Source organism: Ictalurus furcatus, chromosome 20 (genome assembly GCF_023375685.1).
Source record: "Ictalurus furcatus strain D&B chromosome 20, Billie_1.0, whole genome shotgun sequence".
NCBI classification, from domain to species: Eukaryota; Metazoa; Chordata; class Actinopteri; order Siluriformes; family Ictaluridae; genus Ictalurus; species Ictalurus furcatus.
In genome coordinates, this window is record NC_071274.1 from 21,935,425 (window position 1) to 21,951,650 (window position 16,226).

Sequence of the window (16,226 nt, forward strand, 5' to 3'; positions counted from 1 at the left end):
GATGTAAAGCTGTCATACATTAAGCTCAGTGGTTGCCAGGTCCGTTTTTATGCACATAGAGTTGCTTTTCTTTTGAATTCCTGCCTCAGGTTGACTTCTTAACCTTGGCATTCAACACTGTGTATTTATATGAGATGGATTATATCTATATAACAACAATAAATCACTCCAATGACAAACTGCCATAGGAAAAAACAAACTCAGGGTTGGCAGGTTTTTCTAACGAACACAGAGTCGCCAAGATCTTCAACAAATGATGGCTCGTGCAAACCGTAGGCTATGCAATGCCTTCAACCTCTAACACTATTACTATCTCTTTACACATGTCTTGTAATGCTTACGAAGTAATGTCACACACACATTTTACAAGCGAGTGTTTTGTTCGGCAGCTAACTATTTAAAGGTAGGGCTGGGCGATATGAGAAAAATATCATATCACGATACATATCGAGGACATTTCTGTGATACACTATGTGTATCGCGATATTTAACTTAGCTAACAAACTGTCCACAAAACAGTAGTAAAATTAAACTGTTTAAAAAGCATTAAACTGAGTTTGATTATACTTTCAAACTCACAAGCCTAAAAAAGCCTACAAAGACAATGAAGATGAAGTTTTTCCAAAAAAAATGATAAAATACATCAGATCAACGGCATCCATTTCATTTGTGATGATTAAAAACGTAAAAAAAAAAAAAAAAAATCACCAAACCAACGATATCTGAGAAAAGTGTATCGCGTAATCATTTATCACAATATCAATAGTTTATCAATATATCGCCCAGCCCTACTTAACGGTCTGTTAAAAGTATATTTTAAAACCCATGTGTATGGTTTATTAAGATCTTGGGTTGGTTTTGTCACAAAGACCTGGCAACCCTGTCAAGAAAGTTTGCACATTTCTATTTCTGTAAACGTTTATGATGTTTTGCATTATATGAAGTTACTTAAAAGAGTCTTTGAAAAACTTCATAAATTGTAGATAGATATTCTTTATTAAAGAATGACACGTACTTTTTTTGTCCGTTTAACGTTGTGGAACAACTGCGAAACAAGTTGGTTCTTCTCGCTTAAATTACAGCAGCTACAAGAAGTCGTTCCTTCGCTAAATTTTCTTTTTCTCTCTCTCTCTCTCTCTCTCGAAGTAAATAAGACAAAACAATCACAGCGTATCATGTTACCCTTACCGAGAAACCGCAAAGCGTTAAAACTCCTCGGTCCTGAAAACGTTCCCTCTTTACCGCTGACTGTTGCAAAGCTCTGACACTGGAGACTCCTTCCATAAATGCTAAATAAACGTCTCCTTACAGAAAACTGAAGCATATGAATAATTACGCATGTTTATAATTATGTCCTGTGATTGAGCTGGGACTATAGAAACGATGAGGTATCAGAACGAGTGTATTAATATAAACCTGTGATTTACCGCTGCACTACTGTCAGAGCTGCTGTTATAGAGAATTAAGCAACACCCTTTCTTCTGACCAATCAGATTATGATTTTAAAAAATAATAATGAAAATATAGTATATATTGAATCCTGTATGTGTTAAGGTGATGTGGTAATGTTTCAGAGTTGACAGCAGGTGGCGGGCCAGGAAATGTTTCACACATACACACACACACACACACACACAGACGCAGAGAGAGATAGAGTAATAAAAAAATAAATAAAAGATAAACACAATGGCATAATAAATGTGCTACACACATACACACACATTGCACACATACACAATGGAAATAGTTCAATTTGAATGTTTTATGACGTCATACAAACCTGTGAAAGGCAACAGGACTATTTTTCCCCCCACATTTTTTTTTCATGCAACGATTTTACTAACGTATTATCATCTAAAATAATCGCAAATACGTAAATATATTATATTATCCATATAGGTAAATTCACCAAACAAAGAAAACCTCACAGCTGTTTTCCTGGGATAAATTTCTTTTATATAATAAAATATTAGGAATGATTTAGGGAAATTAACACAGATCATAAGAGCACACACACACACACTCAAGTTTATCAACTAAAATTTAATATATATATATATATATATATATATATATATATATATATATATATATATATACTTTATGTAGCTACCTCATGTTTTTATTTTCGTGCACAATGTGAATCTTCTGCCCTGCTTTTGCATAACAGATTCGTTCAGTTCGCAACTCGCAAACTGATTGGTCGAGCCCATTGTCAGTCACGTGGTGTCCGGCGTTGCTCCTCCCACCGCTCGCGCTCTGACTCGCAGCCGTTGCCTAGGAGCGCCGGAGAGCGCAGTCATGTTCCCCAAAGGGAAAAGCGCGGCGGTGCCGTCGGACGGTCAAGCTCGGGAAAAGTAAGCGATAAAACTCTTTCTTTTTACATTATTTATTCACGGGTGAACAGAACGTGTCGCTGGTGTCGCGGTGGTTCACTGTGTCCGGCTGGTTAAAGCTTAACAGAGCGGGAAAGTGAATTAAAACGCGGGTCTGTTGCGCTGTGTTTGGGTAGTAGCTACTGAAATGAACTCAGCTACCTGGGCTACTGCGTACTACTGTACTAAATAGTGTGCGTGGGAAATAGTACGCGTTCTAATAGTACGGTGCTGCTTTAACGTACTGTTTAGTAGTGTAGTGTGGTTATGAAGCACTTTGCCTTGTATTCTCTCTCTCTCTCTCTCTCTCTCTCATTCTCTCTCTATCTCTCTACTTATATACCTATATATTTAAGATAATACTCATCAATTTATATCATTTATTTATCTTTAATTTCATTGAATTTTTACATGTATTTTAAAGTTCTTTAATCCTTAAGTGTATTGTTTTTATGATTGTGGATGGTTTTATTCTTTGTTTAATTTTTAAATAAAGCATTGTGAGATTTTGAACTGAAATGAAAAGTGCTATAAAAAAAAAAAATAAAGGTTGCTGTTGTTGTTGTTGTTGAATCTGACTATAGACATGTTTGGCATGGTGGAGAAACAGTTTCATGACCGATTTGATGACTATAATCTGATGTTTACGCTCTTTCACAGGTTGGCGTTATATGTCTACGAGTACCTGTTACACGTCGGAGCTCAGAAATCAGCACAGACCTTCTTATCAGAGGTAAAATCTTCATTTTTTTAATAAGAAAAAAACAACCACCATTGATTAGGATATTATCCCTCGATTTCATTCTAAAAGAGCAAGAATCTGATTAGATATATGCCGTGTCTAATCTAACGCGATCCGAAGCGTTATTATTTTGTTATCGTTTCAGATGCGCCCTTTTAACCCGCACGTCTCTAAGGAGTCGTGGGACGGCGTCGCTGTAGTCGAGGGGGTGGAGCTTATTTGATTGACAACCGGTTTGAGCTGGCTCGTGAAAAGTTATCGGTCTTATCTGATCTAATTTTAGTTTTTGGTGCATCTTCACCTGTCGTTTATTATCCGTATTATTCTTTATTAACGTAAGATGTCACGTTGTTACTATTACGATCATGCTATTGTAATCATTTTCTGTACAATTGTCATAAATGTGCTATTTCCAATGCCTTTTAACATTATATACATATACATGTATATATTGGTTGGCGTTAGATTGCGGTTGAAATAACGACTCATTCTGAATATCACGTCTACTGTCAAAGTTGAACCCAGAACGTATTAGCGTATCAAATTAATGATTCATGAGATTCATTTGCGTCAAAAACGCCAACTTGTTATTGCCGTTCCTTGCTTCTCGGCTCTTCCGTCGGTACGTACGTACTTTCTGCGGTTGACCCACCCGTGATTACGTCACGATGTCCAGCTCCTGTGATAAGGAAGGGGGGATGGAAATGATAACAGCAGCAACGCAGGCTGTTGGAGTCGTTTTAAAATGAAGTCCGACGAGAAATCAGATTCGAGAGCGTATTCCTCAGTCAGAGCGACAGTTTTCTTGCAGAGTTTTATCTGATGGTCTCTCCGTTGGGACAGACTTAATCTCTGGAGCACAAATATTGCTGAGAATGCAGCCTACTTCTACATAGGACTTCTTTTTTTTTTTCAATAAATATATATAAATAGTAAATATATTTCCCTGCTTCGCAGTATTGTGCATGTAAAATATCATGATAGATTGTATATCTGATTATCGGCAAATCCCTAACTATATATTACAGATGCATATGACTATGTTTTGCGTGAAAGATTACACCGGTGTCTTATTTTCTTCAGATCAGATGGGAAAAGAACATAACGCTGGGAGAACCTCCAGGCTTTCTGCACTCGTGGTGGTGGTACGTCAATCTCAATCAATTCCTCATGTTTCTAATATAATATGTATGCAGTTCATCTTTATTTGTTAGGAAGTAGAGGTGTAAGGATATATCTGTATAACGGTATATTTATGATGATATGTCATGGGTTGGTTGTGACTGCTGACTTTATTTATTTATTTATTATTGATATTTTAAGTGTGTTCTGGGACCTGTATTGTGCTGCGCCAGAAAGAAGGGACAACTGCGAACACTCCAGTGAAGCCAAGGCTTTCCATGACTACGTGAGTGCTTTATAACTTTCCACGCGTTCCCCTCCGATTTCTCACCCGACCTTCAAGCAATAAAGATTCTGATCGGTCAGAAGGTGCTGATGAATCGTGATCGAGATTAGCAGCAGGTGCTACGTAGAAACGGATCAAAAACGTTCGTCATCGTCGATACAGTAAAGTTTTCTTTAAGGAGACGTCTGTTTAACATCTTATGGAAGGAGTCTCCGGTGTCAGAGTTCGAGGTAAAGCTGTAAGTTAAGCAGTTTTGGGGTGTGTATTTTTGGAACGATTCACGGATGAAAAGTATGACGTCGCTTTCGTTAATAAACGAAGCGTTTTAACTGTTGGAAAATGACTGGGGTATAAGAGGAATAAAGCACTTTGGGACACGCTGTTATAGGAAAATAATCAGCTTTGTGGTGGGAAGAGTAACTCCGCTTCATCACACCAGCTTTTTCCTGTAACAGAACGGCAAGGAGTGTTTTATTCCTTACTTAAAATACATTTCAGACAAATCAAGCGATGGCTACTACCACTTCTTCTCAGAAAACAGACAGGCCACGCCCACAAGAGAAACTGGAGAGACTTGTTGATCAACAGTTTGTTACTTTATAAATTCGTCACACGTTAGCAAGTGACAAAGTGACCGGCAACGAGACATTCATGTTTCTTTTTTTCTTTTTTTCTTTGTAATATAGATTTCTAGATTTAAGATTCAAGATTATTTACTGTCATTTATCAACGCAGAAGATTACAGGAGAATGAAACGATCCATTGAAGCAATAATACAAATTGCTAGCTTTAGTAAATTAGTCTAGATGGCTGAATTGTCAGATTTCCTCAAAGTTTTATTTCTCTGGCGCTTTTTAAAGACCCGTGGTTACTTTACAAGCAGCCGTAAGAGTTTCGAACACGTGGAACAAAAGGAAACGGCGTTTAATTCACAGTGAGATAACAGGAATGGCAAAAGATTGGGAGTTTCACGGGTTTAGTGTCAGGATCGTACCGCGTATTGAGCTTATCCACATAAGAATTCGTCCAGTCCTCATTTGAAACGTTTCAATCCGTTCATCACTTATACGTCTTTTACGGAGTCTGAGACTCATTTCGGATCCGTTGCGGATATATCCGTCTCGAAACCACATTTGACAACCAAAACACGTTCTGTCTTGACACACACGGCCATGGCAGCATCACAGGAAATTAAAACCAGCATGCAAAATCCGTCACCGTCTTTTGCATACAACAACCGAAAACAAGAGCCCATTTCCATATGACTTCCAGTACAGTGATCCGGCTCCGATCCGGCTCCGATCCGGTTTCGATCCGGCGAACCGGAGATACATTAATTTACACATTTGAATGCAGGGGTTTGCAATTTCACCAGGATCCATATTTAAGATGAAATGAAAAGACATGACCAGGATTCAACAGGGTTCACTATTTGTGATTGGTTTCTATGAACTTTTTATGAGAAAAGCGGACGAGAAAGTTATATTTTCAGCTTCACTGCTGTTAGGTAAGTAGTATACCGTACGTCCTGTAGATACGGACGTTTCTCCTATCAGGAACATATCAGGGTTTGCAGGTTTTAAAAACAATATTAACATATTGAAGAAAAACCAAATGGTTGTAAACCGATAGAATATAAACATTTTAGAAGATAGCTTTAAAGAAAAAACACGGGCAGTGCAGAACCCGAGGAGAATCCAGAGAAAATTGCTATTGTGTTTTAACTGTAGGTCAATATTTAGTGTATAAGATATTAAACGGTGAATTTTAATCTGAATCTGAAATGTCAGATCGACTCAGAAATTCGTACTTCCTCAGTAAGCACCGGGAGGCGTTCGATGAAGCGGAGCAGATCTTCAGAGGAACCTGTTATTTGTTTTCTCACATTACTGGCCTGAAGGACCGAGGTTCATATCATGGTATAGCAGAGAGCCCCAGAGGTTTCTCAGATAAGCCCCAGCTGACTTTCTATCATATCGGGGTGTAAAACGTGTAGCATTTTCCATACAGAACCGAAGCTCGTCTCGCTTTAAGGGTAGCTTCGGCAGTTGCTGATTGCAAGTCGTGTTTAATTAATTCAGCGGACGCCCGCGCACGTTATAACCCTCATAACCCTCAATGGTCATTATCTCTGAAAAGACGTTTTCACACTGATCAAAATTCATTTTGAATTATTTTTTAAAACTTCTTTTTAAAGCCTTTGCGCTCACTGCTGCTAATAACTTTGGCGTCAGCTTAGGAAAACATCCTGGTACGATGAAACGCTTTAAACGTCAGCGTATCGACAAACACGCGCGTTTAACGCGGAGCATCCGCCGCACAATTCCCTGTTACTATAGAAACAATAACGTACAAGAACGAACCGTTCTCAGATATGCTGTTGTAGAGAGTTACTCCACTCTAATCAGCCAATCAGAATCCAGAAGTGACGAGAGAAGCGTCCCCGAATAAAAGAGGCGATGTAAGGCACCTTGGCGTCTCTGTAGCATTATTTAATAAAGTCTGTGATGGTTTTTTTTTTTTGTTTTTTTTTTATGATGCCATGGCCCTTTAAGCCAGAAATAGCTGTCGGAGTGTTAGACGGGGAATCGTGTGGGGGAGGGGAGGAGAGCCGCGAGGCCTGATAATGGCGAGGTTAGCTCGAGCGTTTTAGCGTTTTAACCCTGACACAGCAGGAAAGGAGGGGCATCGAGACCCCGTCTACACCCTCCTCTCATTTACAGGATTAACTGGGTGCAGGGATCAGGTGTAGAACAGTAACGAGGAGTAGCTATTTATTTTAGTAGTTAATACACATGATTTATGTAAAAAAAAATTTAAAAATAAATAAAAAAACCAGACCATTTTAGAGCTAATGTAAGGAATTTTGGTGTTTCACTCACGGTTCCTGCATCACTGGATGCTCTGAAGACGTCTCTTCAGTTTCCACATCACCAGATATTGTCCGGCGGTTGATTTTCGTCCGGGCGCTCGGGTAACGCGAGGCCCGTGTGTACTCGGGAACGAAGTGTGTAAACACAGATTAATGCCCTCAATCAATCAAAGTTCCGCGTAAGATGACGCACAGGAAGTCCGCGTGTGGGGTCTCGAGAGATTCATCACTCTATTTTTATCTGTGCTTGTGAGGTGACATCAGAGATGCGCCACGGCTATGAGAGGCTTAACCCTCAAGGAGCTTGTGTTTGTGTGTGTGTTTCGGGGGTGTGTGTGTGAGTGTGTGTGTGTCTCTCTCTCTCTTTTTCTTTCTCTTTCTGAGAAAAAACGCTTCATTTAATGATAGGGATGGTGCTGATAAAGATGCACTCTCTACACAGTTGTGTGTGTGTGTGTGTGTGTGTGTGTGTGTGTTAGAGATGGCACCATAGCACTTTTTCAGGTTCTGAAAATGAAATCAGATGAATAAAGATGTTCTTAAAGATGTTCTTAAAGATGTTCTTAAAGATGGCTAAACACTCAATTATTTTCTTCAACAAGAAGAAAAACAAAGCCATCACCGTGATTCATACAACATTTTATCGTTTATATTACGCTGTATGAAGTATTTCCACGCAGCGGACATGGGTCGCAGGATTCCATGTGTGTTTTGTTAGAGCTAGCTACTTGCTGTTGCTATGGTAACTCAGGTAACTTATGGTAACTTGTAGAAACTGTTAATGTTGTTGTTTGTGGGTGTGTATCAACTGTTTCTGTTGATTGTTTGTGGGTGTGTATCAACTGTTTCTGTTGATTGTTTGTGGGTGTGTATCAACTGTTTATGTTGATATTTGTGGGCGTGTATCAGTTGTTTATGTTGATGTTTGTGGGCGTGTATCAGTTGTTTATGTTGATGTTTGCGGGCGTGTATCAACTGTTTGTTGGTTTGTGGACGTGTATCAACTGTTTATGTTGGTTTGTGGGCGTGTATCAACTGTTTGTTTTTGGGCGTGTATCAACTGTTTCTGTTGTTGTTTGTGGTGTGTATATGAACTGTTTCTGTTGTTGTTTGTGGTGTGTATATGAACTGTTTCTGTTGTTGTTTGTGGTGTGTATATGAACTGTTTCTGTTGTTGTTTGTGGTGTGTATATGAACTGTTTCTGTTGTTGTTTGTGGTGTGTATATGAACTGTTTCTGTTGTTGTTTGTGGTGTGTATATGAACTGTTTCTGTTGTTGTTTGTGGTGTGTATATGAACTGTTTCTGTTGTTGTTTGTGGTGTGTATATGAACTGTTTCTGTTGTTGTTTGTGGTGTGTATATGAACTGTTTCTGTTGTTGTTTGTGGTGTGTATATGAACTGTTTCTGTTGTTGTTTGTGGGCGTGTATATGAACGGTTTCTGTTGTTGTTTGTGGTGTGTATATGAACTGTTTCTGTTGTTGTTTGTGGGCGTGTATATGAACGGTTTCTGTTGTTGTTTGTGGTGTGTATATGAACTGTTTCTGTTGTTGTTTGTGGTGTGTATATGAACTGTTTCTGTTGTTGTTTGTGGGCGTGTATATGAACTGTTTCTGTTGTTGTTTGTGGTGTGTATATGAACTGTTTCTGTTGTTGTTTGTGGTGTGTAAATGAACTGTTTCTGTTGGTTTGTAGGCGTGTATATGAACTGTTTCTGTTGTTGTTTGTGGTGTGTATATGAACGGTTTCTGTTGTTGTTTGTGGTGTGTATATGAACTGTTTCTGTTGTTGTTTGTGGTGTGTATATGAACTGTTTCTGTTGTTGTTTGTGGTGTGTATATGAACGGTTTCTGTTGTTGTTTGTGGTGTGTATATGAACTGTTTCTGTTGTTGTTTGTGGTGTGTATATGAACTGTTTCTGTTGTTGTTTGTGGTGTGTATATGAACTGTTTCTGTTGTTGTTTGTGGTGTGTATATGAACTGTTTCTGTTGTTGTTTGTGGTGTGTATATGAACTGTTTCTGTTGTTGTTTGTGGTGTGTATATGAACTGTTTCTGTTGTTGTTTGTGGTGTGTATATGAACTGTTTCTGTTGTTTGTGGTGTGTATATGAACGGTTTCTGTTGTTGTTTGTGGTGTGTATATGAACTGTTTCTGTTGTTGTTTGTGGGCGTGTATATGAACGGTTTCTGTTGGTTTGTGGGTGTGTATATGAACGGTTTCTGTTGTTGTTTGTGGTTGAGCACCATCTGCCGAATTAGCACATCTTTGTCACTTCCTTCCAAGCTTTATTTCTCTTCGTAATATCTCTATCCACGTTTAAGGTCATGTATATAACAAATGGGAAGTAATCGCAGGTAGGAACTAACGTTGTGAGCGGTGGAGCCGAAGAACCGTCGGAGCACCGGCGCCATCGGATCGGTCCGAGGTCTCATCCGAGCCAGTTGTTTTGAATCATTGCTTCTTTCCATTGTCCTACCAAATTTGCATACATGTGTGAGAACCTCAATTCAACGTCTCACTGTCTGCTGTGGCCGAAACCGTGGCTCCGTGTCACGTGTGTGTGTGTGTGTGTGTGTGTGTGTGTGGGCATGATGATGCCCTGTGATGGACTGGTTTCCCAGACAGCGTGTATTCCCAAGTCGTGCCATTGCCAAGTGAAAAGATTTAGCAATAGGAGCGATTAAACTTTAGATAGATTTGCTTTGCAGCTTCAGAAGAGTACATATGGTTAGTTTCATTTGTTTGGGGTGAAAGAGACAGTCGTGAAATAAATAAACGAGCGAGCCGCCCGTGATACGCTGCGTGATGGAGGAAAAAAAGGGTCGAGGGTGTCGAGGCTTAACGCATCGTATGGTATCGTCCTGCTCTGATCTGCAGCGTAAACCGGACGCTCCTGAGAGGCCGTGTCGGTGTTGTAGGTTGTGCGCAGGTTCACTCTGCTCACTCTGCCAGTAGAGCCTGGGGATTAGTGAGGGAATGGAGAGAAGAGGAAGGAAGTGAGTCGAGAGAGAGAGTGAGAGAGCGAGAGAGTGTTACTGGAGGGCAGAGAGCAGGAGAGAGGACGATGGGGGAAGGGTTGCTCAGATGAGCACTTTTCTCTTTTTTTTTTTTTTTTGTCTGTGCATGCTGCGCATAAACAAAACAGTATGCAATGTGACGTGCAGCTCTGATGTTTTAAACAGCCGTAATGCGAGATCAGGGAAGTGCGTGTACATGTTTGGGGATGTGTGTGTGTGTGTGTGTGTGTAGGGTTGGGTTAATTATTTCGCTCACTGATAAGGGCACTCTTGGCTCGACATGCCAGTTGTGTGACTGCGCAGTCAGTCGTCTATGTATTAACTCTTAACTATTCCTGGAATTTCCTTCACTCCTTTCTTTCACTCTCTCTCTCTCTCTCTCTCTCTCTTTTTAAACGAACAGCTCGGCTGTTGTTTTCCAGGCCGAGGTGGAGGTGGAGGTGGAGGGTGTGTGTACGTGTGTACGTGAGCGGCAGAGGGAAGGAGGGGGGGTTTGTAGAGCGTGCGCTCGAGTCTGTAGGGGGTTGGAATGCTGCGCCGCGCTCTCGAGGCCAGGCCGAGGATTAGAGAGCCAACGATTTGCCCAAATTCCTCATGATATTGTGGAGCTTCGGGTGGAAAACGTCTGGACCGTCGCTCAGCTCAGAGCGAGAGAGATGTTCTGTCCCTCCCGAGCTTCTTCATGATGGATTAGTTTGGTTTACATTCCACAATTTAATCTCCACTCTTCCCCGAAATGTGCCCCGGAGCACCGTTTCACTAAATCCTCGTCTTATGCATTCGCGTTCTTCTGTTGTTAAGCAACAAAAGAGTATTGGTCTTTATAACACCAATCTACATGCTAATTATTATTAACTTATTTCATGTACTAGTCGTAATTCGTTTAACGTAAGTCATTAATCGGTATCGGGATCCGAAAGGTTGTGCGTTGAAACGCAGGATCGATGTCGGGTTAGATTCCACGTACGTATTTTCCAGTCCAGTGGAAATGACTCCGCCCCCCAGCCCCTGTCATGTCTGGTTCTCGGTTCCAGACCAGGAGCGTGTTGGCGCTGGGATGAAAGATCTTGCAGGGAACAGGACCTTGTTGGTGGAAAAGGTCTAATTGTGCATCAGGAATGATTTCATGAATAACGGTTTTATAATAGAAGTGTGCAGAATTGAACTCTTAGCTGTAGGTCACGTCATGAACCGTGAGCTATAGACAAAAGAATTTCATCCCCCATTGTCTCACCTGTGTGTGATCTGGTTGCTGTAGTAACGCTGTAATTCTGGGATGTGCTTAAGTGGTCTATGTTGGACGTAGGTGCTGTAAGTGTGAGTGCATGCTCCTGTTAAATCCCTGGACTGGACTGGACTAGGGACTGGACTAGTTTCTGAAGTGGACTGGACTGGTTTCTGGACTAGACTTGCTTCTGAACAAGACTGGTTTCTGGAATGGACTGGACTGGTCTGGTCTGGTCTGTTTTCTGGCCTAGGCTGGTGTTGTTTGGACTCGTTTCTGAACTGGACTGGACTAATTTCTGGACTGGACTGATTTCTGAATTGGACTGGATTAGTTTCTGAACTAGATTGGACTGGTTTCTGGAGTAGACTTGCTTCTGAACAAGACTGGTTTCTGGAATGGACTCGACTGGTCTGGTCTGTTTTCTGGCCTACGCTGGTATTGTTTGGACTGGATTCTGGACTGATTAGGTCTGGTCTGGACTGGTTTCTGAACTGGACTCGACCAATTTCTGGACTGGACTGGATTAGTTTCTGAACTAGATTGGACGGGTTTCTGGACTAGGCTGGTTTCTGGACTGATTTGGTCTGGTCTGGACTGGTTTCTGAACTGGTCTGGTTTATGGACTGGATTAGTTTCTGAACTAGATTGGACGGGTTTCTGGACTAGGCTGGTTTCTGGACTCATTTGGTCTGGTCTGGACTGGTTTCTGAACTGGTCTGGTTTATGGACTGGATTAGTTTCTGAACTAGATTAGACGGGTTTCTGGACTAGGCTGGTTTCTGGACTGATTTGGTCTGGTCTGGACTGGTTTCTGAACTGGTCTGGTTTATGGACTGGATTAGTTTCTGAACTAGATTGGACAGGTTTCTGGACTAGGCTGGTTTCTGGACTGATTTGGTCTGGACTGGTTTCTGGACTGGAATAGTTTCTGAACTAGATTGGACTGGTTTCTGGAATGGGCCCGACTGGTCTGGTCTGGTTTCTGGCCTGGGCTGGTCTCGTCTGGACTGGTTTCTGGACTAGTCAGGACTGGTTTCTGGTCTGGACTAGACTGGACTCGAGTGAAATACAGCATCCCATCACATGCCGTCGGCAAATGACGCACGTTCCTTTCCCAAAATAAAAAAAAAAGTTTAGTTAGGTTTGTTTGTTTACGGGAATAACAATGCACCGCAGCGCGACAGATTCCGACTCGTCTCTTCTAAACAAGTTTGAGATCATCGACTTCAAACCCGTCCACATTCATATTTTTGTGAGAGAAGATGTTCCGTGCATGGACGACCACAGCGTGCAATCTGTTTAGCAAGCTGTGCTGCTAAGAATGAGGCTTTGTAGCGTTCCTCTGACGACAGACAGCATATTGTATACGGTAGGGTCTAAGGAGAGGGGAAAAAAAACGCAGACCACGAGCCAGGCTTGGCATTAGAAATCAGCCGACATCAGCAACTCCAGCAGCGTCCATCACAGAGAGATGCACTCCAGCGGAGATTTCTCACAGCAGTGTGAAAACAATTCTAATAAATATTTTAGCAACGTTCTCCGTAATAACGATCAGACTAGGATCACGACATCCAAGGAAATATTCTGGGGAAAGCTGTTACTAAAGACAAACGAACGAAGCTCCGCCTCCTCTCAATTTTCATCGCTTACCATAAATCACTTATTCCAGGTCAAAAAGTACGAGGAACGAGTGTCCTCGTGTGCAGTTTTAAAAGCAGTTAAACAATAGCTAGCTAGCTGAACTCTCGATCGTGGGGTTTTTTGTTTTTGTTTTTTTTTTTTCCCTCCAAAGCGACTCGGTAATCCATTTCATGCTCACTTTATTACATTCACACGATCGTAGAATATTAGTCCACCCGCGACCTCTCCATCTCAGGCACTCGGTTTAAGGACCCTCGCTTTGCATTTTGCGGTTTAATTGCCGCTAATGGCGCTTTTATCGGGAAGGTCAATTGGACGAGGGCAGCCGAGCACGCGCGCAGCCTCCGCTCTCCACAAGTTAATCGCTCGGGCCGCTCGGGCCGTCCACCGGCCCTTAAGAGTCTCTTCTACACAAGAGTTTCTGAAAATAGAAAAAAAGAGCGCTCGGTTCAGATGCGTGTCCTGAACCGCAGACCATTTCCGTCTGAATTATTTATGGGGAAGGAGAAACACGTGTACCCGTTTTATCAACGCAAACATCTGCCGAATATTAAATATGAGCCTCCGTTAAAAAAAATAAATAAATAGTTTTTGAGGACTATTGGAGAGAAAATGTGTCCGTCGTGTATATTAAAAGGAGGATATTTTTACGTGTTATCAACGCGAACAGTTTGAAAGTACAGTGAAGTCTTGTTCCTACAGGCGCTGAAGAGTGAAGGGTCTGAAACTGGGCGATTCTGCTGGAGGAATTTTTTAAGTAAACAGCGACAGAGACAACAATCGTTAGTAATTCTTTCGTGTTTTGTTTTTTTTTTTTTTTTTTAAATTTCGTGCTTGTTTCTTGAGCGTTCAGTCTCACCGACGGTTCATCCGTTCGATTCGGTCCTCCTTTAGAAAGGAAACCGTGCGTTTCTGGTGAACCCGAGTCGAGCGGCGGTGTGAGATGAGTCACGGTTCTGAAGAAGCGAAAGCCGAGATGACAGACAGCGCTTTCAGCTGGAGGGATAGAGAGATGGAGAGAGAAAGAGGGGATGAGACTGAGTGCTGAGGAAATAGCAGGGGAAGCCAGCGGAGGAGGCAGCAGATGGAGAGAAAGCTTCTTGTTTGAAGTTTTTCTCTCTCTCTCTCTCTCTCTCTCTCTCTCTCGCTCTGCTCCTCCTTCGTCTCTCAGGACCAGCTGTCAGGAGCCATTACACTTACAGCGTATCACTTTACAGCAAAACAATGGAATAATCGAACTGTTGACACTAATGCTTTTTGGGTCTTGTTCGCCAATCTGTTCCATGATTCGTACGGCGTATGTGTAAGCATGTGTGTGTGTGTGTGTGTGTGTGTGTGTGTGTGTGTGCGCGTGTTTGAAGCTACAGCTAAGTGTTAATCCTCCGTATCTGTCGACGTCTACACTAGACTAGACGACAACACGATCGATTTTAACCCTTATTGTAGTCGCTGATTTTAATGACGCACAGGTCATTCTATTCTCAAGTGCACCCTTGTAAGGTCCCGAACCCTGACCTCTGACCCCCGACCCGCCCTTTTTATACGACTCTCCGATTTCCATCTCTGTATGCTCTCTTCCGTCGATCATTAACGAAACACCATGGAAACCGGCAGCTCCATCCTTAACAGCTGAAAGGACCACACACACACACACACACACACACACACACACACACGTCCTACTATCTTATAACTTTAACCTTATCTTAACTTTTGCTGTAACTAATTTCTTTCTCACACACACACACACACACACACACACACACACACTCCCTGTCCTTATCAATTGTATTGAAGCTACTTTATTGGCTTGACAAACAGCGGCACATTTGTATTAGCTAAACACACACACACACACACACACACCTTTCTATTATCTCTCTCTCTATTTTGCTCACATTCTCACCTTCTTATCTCTCTGTCCACCGTCTCACACTCACTCACACACCCCCTCATCCCTCCATCTCCTCCACGTCCTCCTCTCTCTCTCTCTCTCTCTCTCTCTCTCTCTCTCTCTCTCTCTCCACTCACACTCTCTGTGTGTCCATTTTTCGCTCATCCTTTAACCCCCCGGACTCTCATCCTGCCTGATGTCACACATGGACATGGCGTCAGGAGAAGGACTTTGTTACCAGGCAGATGGCACTCATCCGCTAGCTCTATGGAGATGGATGAGTGTGATCCCTCACTCCACTTTTGCACCACTCCCCTCCCCCCCCCCCCCTTTACCACGTGCAAAGTAAACGTGTAAATAAGCAAACCAATAACACCTGTCCCCTGAGGGAGAGACGGTCGAGGCCTATTTTAGCTGCTAAATGAGTGCTCACTGTAAATCCTGCTCGCGGAGTCATAACCAGAAATGATATCGATGGTTTAATGACACAACAGGGGGCAGTTTATGTTCTCATTTTCCGCGACACGTTTCAACAGCCACTGCATCTAAGCCGTCTTTTTACATGGCTTTGTGATACGCTCGTTCGTCCTTACGAGACGATATCTCAATCGAGTACAAAAGACATGTTAAAAGCGGTTAACATAATAGAAATCGCTTCACAGCTGTTTCAGTGTGATGTGATGTAATACAATATGGTGCAAAGAGTTAAGAAAAAGTGCCAGCTTTAGCAAGCAGGAGGCCACACCTCCTTTAATGTGACTGACAGGCAAAGAAACCACACTTCCTTCCTTTAATTATTATGGATAGACTGATGGACACCGAGGCCACGCCTCCTTTAGTGAGACTGACATCAAGGCCATGCCTCCTTTGGTGAGACTGATGGACACAGAGGCCACGCCTCCTTTAGTAAGACTGATGGAACCCGAGGCCACGCCTCTTTTAGTGAGACTGATGGACACCGAGGCCACGCCTCCTTCGGTGAGACTGATGGACACGCCTCCTTTGGTGAGACTGATGGACACCGAGGCCACGCCTCCTTTAGTAAGA

General features: G+C 42.1%; 1 protein-coding gene across 5 annotated transcripts in view; it reads left to right on the top strand.

The window, feature by feature from the left end:
* The first annotated feature begins 2,253 nt into the window (after positions 1-2,253).
* The window catches only part of ssbp3a (single stranded DNA binding protein 3a), a 32,283-nt gene continuing 18,310 nt past the window's right edge, over positions 2,254-16,226 (top strand). For all 5 annotated transcript variants that reach the window (XM_053651030.1, XM_053651034.1, XM_053651031.1 and 2 more), the window contains exons 1-4: positions 2,254-2,357; positions 3,036-3,108; positions 4,201-4,262; positions 4,441-4,525. In XM_053651030.1, the coding sequence (XP_053507005.1) occupies positions 2,302-2,357; positions 3,036-3,108; positions 4,201-4,262; positions 4,441-4,525 (276 nt within the window). In that variant the 5' untranslated portion in view covers positions 2,254-2,301. The remainder of the gene's footprint in view (positions 2,358-3,035; positions 3,109-4,200; positions 4,263-4,440; positions 4,526-16,226) is intronic.